General features: G+C 30.8%; 1 protein-coding gene across 2 annotated transcripts in view; it reads right to left on the reverse strand.

The window, feature by feature from the left end:
- Positions 1 to 869: 869 nt before the first annotated feature.
- Positions 870 to 16,239, reverse strand: part of Evi5 (ecotropic viral integration site 5) — a 45,325-nt gene continuing 29,955 nt past the window's right edge. The window contains exons 11-14 of one of the 2 annotated variants that reach the window (XM_072533981.1): positions 15,357 to 15,620; positions 13,789 to 13,890; positions 13,239 to 13,288; positions 6,146 to 6,287 (exon numbers count right to left, since the gene is read on the reverse strand). In XM_072533981.1, the coding sequence (XP_072390082.1) occupies positions 6,281 to 6,287; positions 13,239 to 13,288; positions 13,789 to 13,890; positions 15,357 to 15,620 (423 nt within the window). In that variant the 3' untranslated portion in view covers positions 6,146 to 6,280. Of the gene's footprint in view, positions 6,288 to 13,238; positions 13,289 to 13,788; positions 13,891 to 15,356; positions 15,621 to 16,239 lie in introns of both variants that reach the window. The other variant, XM_072533972.1, reaches the window with a different exon arrangement.

A 16,239-nucleotide genomic window follows, 5' to 3' on the forward strand; every position in this document is an offset into this window, starting at 1 on the left:
ATTCTGGGTATAAAATATAATTATAAGCATAAGTACTGAAATGGGTTTAAAGTTTAACAAAAACGAAGAACAAAATATCAAAATTCAACAACTGCTTGGAAATGGAATCATAACATTCACAAAAGTACATACCTTGGACGTTTTGCAATGTTTATCTTCCATTTTTCAGGTTGTTTTATTTGTTTCCTTGCCTTTGTTGGTGTGACAGGAGACGCAATAACTTCCATGATAGGAAATTAATACCTTTTTTTGTATATAAAACTGATTTCTTAGACACAAATATAGTTTAGGAAAAGCATAAAAGCAATGTAATAACCCCCAAAACTAAAACAAATTATAATAGCACCATGTAAGGGCAAATCTAACTATGTGTTGATCATGTGCGTGCGCTACGTGGTTCTTATTGACTGCAGCGGAGATTTCCGTGTTTGGTACGCACTCAGCTATGGAGATTGACGCTTTTGATCCCAACATAAACATTTCACTGCAATTTGTATCGCTTTTGGTTTTTACAAACAGTTTTATCAAATAGATAATAAAAAACGCAACAGATGGCGTCCCTAACTCAAAACAAGAAAAGTGAAGATTGCCGTCTTTGATTTTACAGCCTTTAGATGGTGTAGTAGTTCGTTTGTCTGTGAATGCACCATCGATGTTAATACAGATAATTCCCATTTTGATCCTAAGAAGGACCTTCGGTGGTTCACCAGTTTGCATTTAGTAGATGCTTCTCGAGTGAAAGCATTTGCCGGTACACACCGTAGCCCAGGGGACGCCCAAATGTGTTAATATCACGTGTTTAGACATATTCTTCGAAGAGGCTCCTTTCATGTACTACCACTAAAAATAAAAGCCGTTTATATTTGTTAAACAAATATATTGTAAAAATAAATATAAAATATTAAGAAAATAAATAACATGACAGCTTTCCAGCAAATCATACAAATATGTACTTAAAATTTAAAATCCACAAAAAATATAATACTTTATTGCTTAAGTATGTGTGTAAGTGTACCAAAAATAAGTGACCACACCAACGATTTAAATATATATTATAAAAAAAGTGGTGTTAAACATAAAAGCACTATCAGGAACGTTAAATACGTTTTTTTTTTAGTTTTTACTGCACGTTTATGTATGATTATTGGTATTTTAATATTGTTCTGAAGCTATTTTCTTCTGGCGTTTTATTATTTCCTATTTTTAATGGGAATTGACCACAATTCATTAAAAATAAATATATTTTGAAGTTTATATTTCTAAAGTTTTCAAAATAAATGTATTTTCAAATGAATTTTTGGTTAATTCCCTAAGATTGTAAACACTATTGGTATTTTAGATTGAGTGTGTTTTTTTTTAAGAACAACCATGCTATATTTATACTTCAGGTTCACATTAGATATGCAACCCGTAATACAATTTTCCGTCACACCTGTAGAATTAAAAATCTACTAAAAATGGATCATACCGTTATCCAGATAGTGCGTATGTATTGTTCAGTAACAAAATACATTAAACAAGTTAAAATTTACCTCTAAAACGTATATATTAAGCAAAGATCAATAGAAATTATAGCCTTGAAGGTTAAGAGTATTAACTATAAGGAATGTTCCACTAAATTGACTAAAAATACACCGATATAAAGTAGAATTCAATTCGCATCATCAAAATCACAAATTCCAAAGATCACTATAATCCTGATGATAAAAAATGAGCTCTACGACAATTTTATAAATGTTGATCACAAATAAACTATCCGTCTACAGTTATTGCACATAATATATAAGATTATTTTTCCTGTTCATTATATAAAAGTTTGACATTAAGAAAAGTTTACAGTTGGCACTTGACATTGATATTAAATAGACACGTTACATATTTAGTTAAAGAAACAGTTACATTTCGGCGCTACCTTCGAAAAAAATCAAATCAATCTAAAAATCAATTGATAGTTACAAATAAAAAATACAGTAAAATCAGTCACATAAAAACCTATTTATGGTTATTTATTTCGCATGACGTGATAACATAATCGTCAAGAACGGTTAAATATACAAAAGGTATATAATTCGCGTTTATTTCATTCCCTATGAATTAATTGACGATAAATATTTGATTTTTGCGGAGGTTTCACCAAACTAAAAGTTTCCTTTTGGATATCTTGAAAATATGGTACTTATATTAGTGACAAAAAAGAATTTTTAATCACAAAAATAGTGTTAACGCAGAAACAAACAGAAAAGGTTGAGTTGAAACATTTTCGGGTAAAAAGTAATATTTTTTTTATAGTTTTAGAACAAACCTTTAAGCATTTTCAAAAAATAAATACTAACAAATGTTTTACAAATCGGTAAAGTTCTATTAAAATCACTCTTCAAAGTTTCTCCAAAAGAGTGACCAATAATTAATTGAGCAAATCTCAATAGATATTCATATTTGCATTTTCTAGAAGGATGAACTTAAAAGACATGTTTGGCAAATAAAAATTATATGTGCATTGCAGGTGTTATAATGTTTAATTTGAAGTTTTTGAGGTAGTTTATTAAAACTTGGCACAACTAGGTTATATAAAATGTAATTCAGCAAAAAACTCAGATATTTAACACAATAAGATAATTGTATGAGAAAAAACAATACAAGAATACTATTTAATATTAAAAGTTCTCTTTTGTCCTACAAACGTAACACAGATACAAAAATGTCATTGGTCTGGTTCGCACTTCTTTTTAAGACCCTATAAAAAGAAGTTTTAGAATGTTTAGACAAGCTTTTCTAAAAATATCATTACAAAGCTTTAATTACAAAAGTTATTCAAAAAATTCTAACTGTAGGAACAAGTATTTTGACTGGCTGTCAAAAGTAAAAATTATAAAAGGAATAAATGCAGGAATAGAAACTATAGTTAAACACAGTGCAGTCCTGTAGGAAAAGATGGATGTACCAAAATGGCGATTAGGAGGGTTTCAAATTTCGATGTTTTGTTCTACTCCTTCGCTCCTTTCAATTAATTTTATAATTTACTTTCCATAAAAATGCCTTTTTACTTGAAAAATCTTTTCCTACGAACCCACACCACAAGATTTGCCTTCACTTACTTTTATAAACCGTATTCACATAAATCACACTATTTCTTATAAACTAGTCACCCTTCTCAATAGGTCTCGGCCCAAAAACGCGCACACTGGATCAATTTACCTCGATAAAAGTGTTCCAGGCCATAATATCAAATTCTAAATGCACACTACTAACAGTTATATAACATTGTCAAATCTCTAGGTGTACTAACGTCCAATATTACTTTTTTTACAAAAAGGAAAAGACCAAAAAGGGAGAGCTTTCTTATTACACACAAATCTGCTTACCTAATGTACTAAAGTAGGCAACACGTTATACAAAATAATATTTAGCTATTAAATTCAAAAGTATCTAAAATTAACAATACTAAGATAAAGAAGCTTCAGATAATGTGGAAAAAATAGAAACAGTTACCTTAAAACTAACTAACATGATTATAATGAATTTATGATACGATTATTATGAATGATCTCAATTTTGAATTATAATTATGTAATAATTAATTGATAAGTGATAAGTTTTGGTAATAAGAGAAAACTCTTCCTTTTACACGAATGGTTGTGGCCTTTTTGATTATTAAACTATTAAGAATCCATATGTTTTATCACAAAAATTTTTATGTAATCATATGTATTTACGGCGCTACCATATCTCGAGTTTTGAAGCAACCTTTCCGTTTTTATTTACACGCTGAGTATAACGAAGCAGAATCATAAAATCTAACAAGAAATAATGCAAACGAATTATTTTCATGTGTCTCTCACCTTTGCTGTATCGATCTACAGTAAGAGTTTTAGATATTCCCTCTTCCCATGATTTTCTGTGTCGTAAAGTTTAAATTGATATATTTCCGGATAATTTGATAGTATTCAGTTGTTTCCCATATTCTGATTTCAGAATTAATTTTTATAAATAATGACATCTGTCAAAAATGAGCGGTAATCGACATTTGTTTCTTTAATGGTAACAAATGGCATGTGATAAATCATTTAAAAGGTTAGAATCACACATAAATCTAAAGATACAGAGTGATATAGTCCGTTCGCTGAGTTTGAAAATATTTTGTCATATTAATTGCTGGAAATAAACTTTCTGTTTTTTCCTTTTCATTGAAAAAAGAAGATTAATCATGAATGATGGGAGTTTATATTCATTCTTTTTATTAAAAACTATCCCTTTGTAAATACCAATATACAGGTTGTCCAATTAAGTCGGCACCATATGGGAAACATTTGTATTTTTAATTGTATGAAAATTTTTTTTATAAAAATCCTAAAAAACCTAGGATACAATCATCAGATATTAACTTTTTTTAATCATATAGGCAGTTGGTCAATATTATGAATTTTATGTAAGAGTTAACAATCTCCACAATTCAAATTTAAAAAATAAATTTTTGTTTTAATTTATTCAGTTTTTGGAGAAAACAAGCAAAATATTTGGATTTGTTCTTCTGAGAATAGAACATAGTTCCTATGAAAATTTTATTAAGAACGGGTTGTTAGGCAATACATTTTCACCGAGTATGGTAGCGCCCTGCAAGGTAGGCAACACGTTATACATGATCATATTTATCAATATTAGAGATGCCTTTAAAAATAACGAAAATTATAAATAACAAAACAAAAACACCCTGCATCGTGTTAAAAGTAGATCTTATAAATCTAAAAGTTCACTGACACTTAAAACAGTTAAAAACCCAATAAAATTTAAATAAAATCTAAACAAAAATTTAAATAAACAAAATATTTTTGTCTTTAGTAGAATTTGGGCGAAAATTTTTTTCACAATCAAAAAATCAAGATTATTTCAAATTAAACACGTGTTAATTCGGAATTTTGCTTTTTAGTAAAGTGTTAGGAGATCACATACGCTCAGTAATTCACTTTTATCCTAAATTTGATGTTTCAATACATAAATATTAAATAATAATTGATGCCTTAAACCTTTCACAAACATAATCTCAACTATACATTGTATATTACTGACTAAAATCACAAAAATCTCAAAAGTTGCGACAAAATTTCTTTTTTATAAATATGTATAATTCGTTTTTAGTTCAAAAATTGAAGAATGTCGACATTTTGATGAAACGCAATTAAATTTTTGACGTTTTAGTTTCAATTCACTAGTTTTCTGTTTGGCATAGCACTAGTTGTAGAAACTTGTTATTTGGCAAATTTGAAAGTTTCTTAGAATATCCACAAATAAAATTCACAATACCGCAGTGTTGTCACATTGCACAATGTATTAGTTCTGACGAAATACAAGCAAAATAGCACAGAGACAATTTTAACTACTGTATATGCATTTCTAGGTGTATAATAAACTTTTGAAGTTTGATTAGATTCATCAAAACGTCAACATTTTTCAATTTTATGGCGTCAAATCATAAGATTTTTCTACATTACACTGTATACAATATTAACCTTATGCTACAAAATCTCAAATGTAAAAATTCTAACATCCAGAACCCGAACGTGGCATACATTTTTCTACAATGGTATACAATCTTGCGATATTAGTTTTCCTATCGAATTACAACGTTCATTTGCCCGCAAATGAGTCAACTACTGGTAAATGCCCTTAGAATGTTTCGCAATCCCAAACTTGAATAACAAACAAGTATAAAAATTATCCCAATTGATCTAGTAGACAATTCTACATTATTCTAGAGACTGAACTAATTCCAAATCATCTTTCGCTGTAAGGCTGCATTTATTTTTACGTTTAGAGATGGTTTTAGATATGCAAACTTCAATCCAAGTTTAATGTTGTGCTTTAGGCGTAAAAATTTAGAAGTTACGTTAGGTTATACAACTATTAAAAGTACATTTTGTTCCTGATACCTTACGAGAAAACACAGCCTTGCAGAAAAGATCTCTACAACAATTTCAGAAATGATCCTATACTCAGTCTATGTGTCAGACTTGTGGCGGAACAGAATTGTCGCTAATATATACATCTAACTTGGTGTGCGCTTTTACATTGGTATCTACTTCTATTTTGCCGTTTCTTGCGCTCGCAGATTTGGATAATTCGCTAAAGTTGGGTTCGTTATTGGTGGTGGGGGAGTCTACGATATTGAGACGCAGCATTGAATCTTCGAGAACTAATCTAGAGTCTTCGTCCGTGCTGTCTATCGATGAGGATCTGTTTCCGGATAGACGGCCGCTAGCGAAGCCTCCCTTGTTCCTCTCCAGCCTTAAGACCTACAACATACTCATCGTTACAGCATTTTATATTCAAACATTATTGTAGAACTAAAATATAAGCCGATAATTACTTGTATTTTGGATGGAATTAGTTTTATTGATCGGCTACCATGCTATGATGCAAGATGTACAAGAAAGAAATCGAGAAATTAAAGAAAAATATGTTTTATAGACACTAGTATCTTAAATCGTATTAGGAATCTTCTTCAACTTATGTCTACTTGAGTTCTGGCATTCAAGTCGAGCATGGAAACTCTTAGATGTGACACTTGGTGACACTTATTAGACAAGGATGCATTTTGTTACCTGACTTGTTCAATATTTATGGTAAACATGTCGTTAGGATAGCTTTAGAAGATTATGCAGTAACGGTGACTGGTAGAAAAATCTCCAATTTACGATTAGCTGATGACACTACCGGTCCAGACAATATCAATGTCAAAATACTTAAATTAATTGGAGACAACGGAAGTAAAAGCCTAAATATGACTTGCCACTTATCACCGCTATTATTTAATCTATTCGGAATCTATATTCAGAAAAGCATTATATGAGGTGCAAGGTGAAATCAAGATTAACGGAACCAGCATGGACAACATCAGGTACGCTGATGATACCGTCCTAATAGCAAGCAACGCACAAGAATTACAAAATATAATAAAAGCGGTAGTTCGTCATATCGAAATGTTCGGTTTACATCTAAATTTTTCCCAAAACTAAAATTGTAGTATTTTCAAAGATACAGAATCATTCATACACGAATTTACGAGAAATGTGAAATTAAGATTAGTGACACTCAATTCGGATTTCGAAATGGATTGGGAACACCAGAAGCTTTTTTTGCCTTAAATGTGTTGTTAACACAACGATGCAGAGACATGAATGTAGATGCATATGCATGTTTTATTGATTATCGAAAAGCATTTGACTGCGAATTATCTCAGACCTATATTACCAAACGGCAACAATTGAAATAAAGCACACAACATCCGAAGATATACGAATCCGACGTAGAGTGCGACAAGGTTGCGTCTTATCACCGCTATTATTTAATCTATTCGGAATCTATATTCACAAAAGCATTATACGAGGTTCAAGGTGAAATCAAGATTAACGGAACCAGCATGGACAACATCAGGTACGCTGATGATACCGTGCTAATAGCAAGCAACGCACAAGAACTACAAAATATAATAAAAGCGGTAGTTCGTCATATCGAAATGTTCGGTTTACATCTAATTTTTTCCCAAAACTAAAATTCTAGTATTTTCAAAGATACCAACAAACGTACATTTGTATACCAAGGGACAAATAATAGAACAGGTAACTTCCATAAAATATTTGGGAGCAAATATCAACAGTGTAATCCAAAAAAAGAAATACATCCAAGAATCGAAGAAGTGAGGAATACACTCATGAACATGAAAACATTTTTTACAAGATCACAGACCTTACTCTAGAGCTCAGAATTCGAATGATCAAACGTTTTCTCTGTTTTGCTGTATGGCTGTGAAAGTTAGACAATGGACCCTGAAATAGAAAAAAGAATAGATGCCTTTGAAATGTATATATACTGCTGTGAATTCCATGGATACAAAAAGTTACCAATGGTGAGTTACTTCGGCGCATAAGTAAACAGAAAGAATTACTCAACCTAATTAAAGAGACAAAAATACAATACTTGGGTCATGTGTTGAGAGGTGAAAGATATGAATTACTCCACATCATATTGGAAGGTAAAGTGCAGGGCAAAAGATCAGTTAGAAGACGCCAGAAATTCGTCCAGCAGTTTCCAAAGCTACAATTGCCATTTGGATCGCTAACCTTCGAAAGGAGACGGCGCAATAAGAAGAAGACGCAAAAATAATGGTGATAGAAATATTCAACAGTATTCAGCTGAGTAACCACTAGACAGTTTCAACTATCTCGGATCTACTACTCGTATAACTAACGATGGCAACTGTGAAACATAATTGTAAACCAGATGGTTTAAATAAGGTAAAATTCAGAATTCAGCGGGCCATTTGTTCAGCGAAACTCTTAGAGTAACTGAAGATTGAGACCAATGGGGAGAATTTATTAGGAGTATTGGTGAAAATCACGATCCTCGGTAAGGGAAACGATAACAGAAAGAGATGGAAACCCTTCTTAAATAACGTCTATGTTCCTGTTTTGAGATAAAGGAGAAAAGAAATTCGGTAAAAAAATAACTAATTTATCGACAAAGAAAAAAACGGGAAGTGACCGAGGAGGGAAAGCATAGCTTTCTTATCGTCTACGCACGAAGCGATGGTTTTTAATTTAATTTAATTCAATTTATTTTAATTTTATTTTGTTCAGAAACGCGCATGGGACTGCATTTACGACTTCATGTAAATCGTGTATGGTTGCGGGATCGTTACATTTTACCGTTTCAGTCGATTTTATTTTTTTCAAACCTGTGCGTGATCCACCACCCCGTCCGTAGCCCCCAATAAGAAATATGCTTCCAAAAAACTCAAATAGGACTATAGATTTAATGATTCAATAAATTATAATTATATATACAATTTTGTAATACAAAATCTTCAGTTACACAGTGCGTGTCTAAAATTCGTCCCCAAAATATATTCTGAAACATAAAACCTACGTTTTTGGATAACGGTCACATCGTGTTTATTGCTTTAGTAATACAATCTTAAAAATGGCAGTCTGGCACCATTTTATATTTTTAAATTGGATCATATGGCAAGTAATACATCACTTAAAAGTTGCTGTGCCAATGTTTAATGAAGACAATGAGGAAAAATATGGACTGCCCCTAATAATTTAATAGAATTTTGTTTCTATGAAAAATTATTCAACAAGCCAATTTACTTGTTTAATTGCCCACAGTCGAATAGAGTCATTTATCTTTATTGACGTTTGTAAAAAATATGACTTAATTGAAATTTTTCTTAAATACCAATATAATTTTTTATTTATTTTACAACAAACACATTTTTGCAGAATAAAATGTAATTATAAGTAGAAATTTTACATACACACGTACAGAAATAGAAATATATATATACAGACACACACATATACACACGTACATAAAGACATCCATATCTCAGTGTATATGCTGCATATACATACTAAGATATAGTGGTCGAAGCAGGTAGAAAACTCGATTTAATGGCTTTGGTGTTGGTGTTGAAGATATCTATGTTGCTATTTTTTAGAATTATATTGTATGTACTGTGTCATCATGCTGTTTATGGACGAGCAATTTGTCTTATACATACAAAACAGCCCTTTATGACTTAAACTTAAGTTAATCTTAGGTACCAAGACCTTTATATAGTTAAGGAAGAATAAATCTTTATATTTTAAGTTATTCACAACATATACCAACAGCGTAATATCCTAAAAGCCTTATTAGTAGTGATGTGATTAAGTTCATTGAAGTGCAAGTTTTGTTGATAATTCATACCAAGATCTCTGCACACTGATTTTCTGGGCAATTCTCTATTATTAATATGAGAATAATATCATTTGAAAATCAGTGTGCTAATAATGCCTAGAAAAAGTTATTCTCTCACTATGTGTCAGTTAAAGATAATTTTTATAATTAAAGTGAGCAATAGAATCGCACAAAAATCAAGAAGAATATTCAATAATACAATTGCTTTCAAATGTACCACATAATCACATATTGTGATTTAAGAAAAATGTTGTAGACCTCATATTTCTGACATATTATGTCAATAAAAAGCAAATGAATTTTAACAAAATGTGGTAAATTAAAAAATAAATTAACCTGTTTTCCATAAAATCTAAAGACTACCAAATTATAACTAGTTCACACTTTTTTGGCAACACCGCAAATGAGGTATTACGTACCATATAATCAAGTTGGCAAAAAATGATTAAAGTGTTATGGTTCAGAAAACAGGTGGGGAGCGGACTTTAGTATGTATTTCATGCTTGTATTAATACCAAAAATCAATTTATTCACAAACACACCAAAAACAAAAAATTCAAACATTACAAAAAAAAAATATATGTACATCTTCACAATCATCACAAACTTTAAATCAAAATCTATACATAAAACATGCATTAGGTACGAGTAGAAGTAAAATGAACATTTGAATTAAGGTGTGAAAAAATATATATGAGCAACTGTCAAACTGACGAGCAACACCAAGCGCGAAATAAAGATGAACGGAATCGAAATCAACAACGTAGAAATGACGCGTTTAAGCCTTATCGAATAGAATTTAATTATAACCTGGCAATCGATTACAGTTTACAGCAAATCGTCGCTATCGCACAAAAGATGTGCAAATGTTGTGTCCACATTGCCAGGCATTCAATTTTAAAGGTGAACATGAAACGGGTCAAATTCTATTCAATTTTTGACTCACATAACTAAGATAAGACAACGTCTGTCCGGTTAGCTAGTTTCAAAAATATTTTTAGAATAGTCAAATCCGCTTACTGATCGTTTCAAAAACTATCGCTTCTTACATTTCCTTAAAAGAATCAAATAAGTATATACAAAATTTACTTGATTAGATTAAGAAAAATAGGAATACTAATCCGAGAGGATTCTAAAATCACTTCAAACTATTTAGTAGCATGAAAATCGTCTATATCGATTTTTTAGTTGCTCTATTGATAAGAGTAAATCCAAAGTAATTAATAAAAATATTATTCATAACAGCGTGATATACTCGTAATTAATATTTATGATAAATTAGATATTCTATATCTCAAATTAGAATCAAATCGTCTTCACCAACAATAAAGTAGCACAATATATTAATTTTACTCTACATCGTATAAGACATAGTACTACATATTGGACATTTCCTCAAATGTGTTGCACGTCACCTAACTTTGACGTTGTCATTTAACGAGAATATAGGAAATTGTGAAATAATGACATTGTAATGAATGAAGAGACACGTTGCTTACAACCGACTGTTGAATTATTTTAGCTTTGTTAAGCATTTGATAGTAATACAATAAATAATCGCTTATTCACTGTATTTTAGCTTTGTTTAAATTACAAACAATATAAAAAGACAAAATATCGTTAGAGAATAATTAGTATGCAGTTGATTGTAATAGCATTAATGACGTGCAACAAACTTAAAGAAAATAATGTATGTTACAGATACGCCCTAACTATAAATTAAAATGACAAATTACCACTACATGATATGAAATACACGCAACTCAACTTATATGTGCCTTAGATAATATCAAAGCACAAAAATAGATGCGCTAAAATCGTATGAAAAGTCCAATTAGGTGTTAACGATGATAATGTTACGTTAAGCTGGAACGATTAGCTGATAAATACAGTAGACACAATGTAGGGAAAGAAAATAAACAATTAGCTGACTTCCGTCAAACTAGAGGCCATAGGAATTATACAAAAGGATAAAATAGTAAACACGAATATATAAAAAAGAGAATATATCAAGAAATTTAAGAGTATGACTTTATAGTATAAGTTTCATACTTTCTGGCATACATAAATATTATACTGGATGTCCCATAAAGAAATTATGACGTCATCAATAATTTCTTTAAATAGAATGCACTGTATATTATGTCATTATATAATTTTATGAATATATTTTGTGGTTTTCAAATTATTGACAGTTGAATGAATTGAATAAAAAAATATTAACTACACAAGATTTTATTGCAAATTTAGCAGTGTAACTCTGTCAATGTCTGACTGTCATTCTTTTAGCGTTTGGAAGGTATTTTAGGAAAAATATTAACTAAAAAAGAACTTGTTGAAATTCTTAGGGTGATTCACCGAATCTGTACGTAAATAACTAATATAGTAACTAAATAACGTATGTATGTAACGTACGTAAGTACGTATGTACCAGACAGTTATTTATTTAATCTTTAAGTATATTCTCGTTTTTGCCAATCACCTGACAAAATTCAACTTGTTGAGCCTGTATCATGTTCATTATATTCCAAGAGATTGCCCAAAATATCGTCATTATTTTCTAAATTTAGTTCACTCTCAGAATTATTATCTAATATAAAATTTTCAATGCTTCTGATTCAAAATCTGCACTTCTTTTATTGTTTTTTAATTTTCCAGACGAATAGCAAACCGAATTAATGGAGAAGATGCCCAACTTCTTATTGCAGACATCATAAATAGTCATACAGTTAAATCTATTACGTAAACGTGAGAAAAAGTAAAGCTGAAAATTCTAATCTTCAATTTAGTGCCATAAATTGAGCCTACATTTTTAGTAGCCTGCACTAGTAGCCCGTGCCAACTCTGAATTTTGATTAATAGCGGCGTAAATTGTAATTAAAGTTTATGGAAATTACATTTTTAAAGTCCATAAAACTGTCATTCATAAATACTATTAGTCTATTTTAATTTGTATGTAAAAGATTATACACTTGGCAACAAGGCAACGAAAATAAAACTTTATACATCTGTGAACAGGTGGCGCCACAGTAAAATAATTAATTTTATTATTTTAATACAAAATTATGAAAAGAAATAAAGATATAAAACGAAGAAAAACATCTGCCAAATCCGAAAAAAAGACAAAAAAGATACAAAATAATAATAAAATATACAAAAAATAAAACTAAAATAGTTCAAATAATTATTATATTAATCATTGGCGGCACCTGTTGGGAGATGTACAAAAATCGAATATTTTCGCGGATTACAGATGTTTTAAAGTCAATTATAAACGAAAACTGAAACATCACAGAATAAACGACTGATAAGAATAATAAAAAAGAATTTCAAGGAGCTACTAAAGAATCTCAGACTAAGGATAATTAATCAGACAGAGAAATTACCGACTTTTTTTGGCCTTAACAAACATTCCCGATTTCAAAACAACTTATCATCGATTCAATCGTCCATATAAGTGTGCTGACGTGTATATATAAGCAAAACATAGTTAGACTTACTCGAGCCACCTCCAAGGCTCTGTGTCCGGGCTGGTGATAGGCGTGGGAAACTAAGTAAACTCTTATTAGCATATTTGCGCAAGAAAAACACCATTTTATCATTTTAATACACTGTTGCTGACAGAAAACACAATGTTTGTTTAAAAATATATTAGGAAAAGCTGATAAAACTATAAAAGCCAACTCATATGTGATTGTAATACAAATTTCTTCTTTTTTTTTTAGTTTCAATCAAATCGCTTTTTTTAATTATATTTCGATTATTATGGCTTTTGTTTACATTCGGAATTGTATTTCAATAAATGTCAACGTTAAATAATAAATGTCAGGCTGTGGAAGTGACTTAAATTCATGTAATTTTCACAGCCTACTCCAATTAGGGTTTTTATTGACTCTACAGTTTATTACACTCAACGTTTGTGATGTTTCTGCCAGCAATTTACATATTTACAAGAGAATGTTAAAAGCAAAGCGTGTGCTTATAACACAGGTGTGAAAGTTTCATTTGTTAGCGGTTAAATGGTAACGCTAGAGAGAAAACGACATTTACCTCTGCTTGAAGATCAGCCACTTTGTCCTGGAGTTCTCTTACCTTGTCGCTAGCCTCGACAGAATGAATACGGAGTTCACCTTCGGTAGCGATTTCTTGGCTCTAAAATAAAAATATCGATTGTTGAATCAAAAAAGAAATAACAGAAATATAAATATATATCGTTAGGTACATGTCTTCTTTTTCTATTAACTGTATTTTGAGCAATGTGCATCTTGGTCCTGCATGTTTTGTCAAATCATCGAATTATCTTACGGTAATATATTATGCTAGTAAATAAGAGGTATAGGAACAGCTGTACATCTGTCAAAACATACCCTGGGGCAGATATAAATTCTGATCATGTACCAGTTGTAGGTAATTTTAAAGTCAGAATGAAGAAGGTTACAAGTAAGTCGATGAAGAGGTATGATATTAGAAAACTGAAAGATCCCAATGTTCCACTGAAGGTGAGTGATAACCTCAATACAAAGGTGCTAAAATACAGAAATGCAGGAACTATAGAGGATAGTCTGGCCATCATACAAGAAACAGTGAGAGAAATAAAAGAACAACACATGAAGAATGATACAGAGAAACGGATATCGTGGATGACCGGTGAAATACTTGAACTTACGGATCAGAGAAAAAAAAATCTCCAAGAATATACGAGAATACATACCATCGTCAGAAAAAAGTTAAGAGAAGCCAAAGAGAAACAAAAACTACTAACAGAAGTCTGCTACTAACAGATCACTAACAAAAAAAATGAGAATCTCAATTGAACTGTCATATTTCACTCTATATTTCCAGAAATAAAGAGAGAAAGAGAGAGAGAGAGAGAGAGAGAGGAGAGTTGGAGAAGTGAAGGAAAGAGAGAGCGAAAGAACTGTAAGTACAATGATAATACATTTATGATATTGGTAAACAAAACAAAAAAACCAATTAGTGAAACCACAAACTGATAATTATTAAAATTAAAACCTTTAGTTAAAAATAGAGGTGGGAACGAATTATTTAATCAGTTCCAAGAAAACAACAGTTGAATTGTCCAATGTGCCTCAATGTTAATAAGAATTGCTATTAAAATAAAACAGTTCGTGGCTATAGCTTATAGTAAAACACTTTAAGGACATGAAAATTGAACTATAAATGAATACGTTGATTACCTGAATCTTCTAGACCAATGTCACACTTTTATCAATCACATTCTTAAAGAAACTACAGAAACAGAAACTGAGAATACATCGAAACAATTGATTCTAACAAACACCATCGAAAAATCATTACTTTATGATGAAGGTAATTAAAAATATATCACAAACTGTGAATTTGAACCAGCGCCTCTAAAATATGGCAACCGTTGAGATTACAGTATCTAGAAATAACGTGTTCACACGCCTTGTCCTCGTGTATCATCCAATATTCAATATATACATATATCTCGACTGTGTATGTGTGTGGCCTATACATTGGCGCTATATAGTTTGAAAATTAGTTTGTAAATAGATTTAAAGAAGCAACTGTAAAAATAAATAGGGTATAAAATGCTTAAAATTTAGAAAAATGTACAGATTAATTTTAGTTACTTTTAGTTCTAGCTGTCCGATTTTCTGCATGAGCTCGGCGTTGGCCTGCGTTTTTTCGGCCTCGCTGATCTTGGCCCTCATCAGTTCATCCTTCATTTTGCTTTCGAGATCGGCGTATCGTCGTTGTTCGTCCAATAAACGGGCTGCTGCTTCCTTGTTTTTAACTTCGGCCACCTCGGTCAGTTCTAGCTGCTTTTTGATTTCTTCGTCTTGTCTTCGCAATTGGTTGGTGCTCACCTGGACTTGGGTCTCTAATTCCATTACCTAAAAATTCAAAGATGATTTTATTGTTTAAATGGATAAAATCAGACAATATTGGTATCCATTATGAACGTTCATTTGTCAACAACTTACGTGTATTTGATTTGTGATTGAATACGTAAAGTGAGTGATTTTCAATGGAATATTTAGTACTTTTAATGGGAAATAACCACAATTTCAAGCGACAGTAAGTTCATTTTGATGTTTCGATTCACATTTCGGAAATCGTTCTCAAAATACAATAGAATTGGAAGTAATGAGAGAATTTTACGATCATGGTTGAATGTGGTTGGTTTTTTAAACACAAAATCACATGCATCTACTTTAAAATATATATTCTAATATATGTCTGAATTGTTATTATGAAAATGGCAAATCAAATTAAATTATTAGTGACAAAACGTATTTCCAACTAAAATTATGGTTAATTCACAATAAAAATAGTAAAATATCTTAAAATTCCACAAGAAAATAGCTTCAGAACCATATTGTAATTGAATAAGCGTAAATAAGTGACTCAAACAAATTATTTGTCTTCTAATAAGCGTAAGTAAGTGCTATTTAATGTAATATGTGTAAATAAATTTAATAATTTCAGACATGTAATTTATGATACGTGATC

Source organism: Diabrotica undecimpunctata, chromosome 1, assembly GCF_040954645.1.
Source record: "Diabrotica undecimpunctata isolate CICGRU chromosome 1, icDiaUnde3, whole genome shotgun sequence".
Lineage (NCBI taxonomy): Eukaryota > Metazoa > Arthropoda > Insecta > Coleoptera > Chrysomelidae > Diabrotica > Diabrotica undecimpunctata.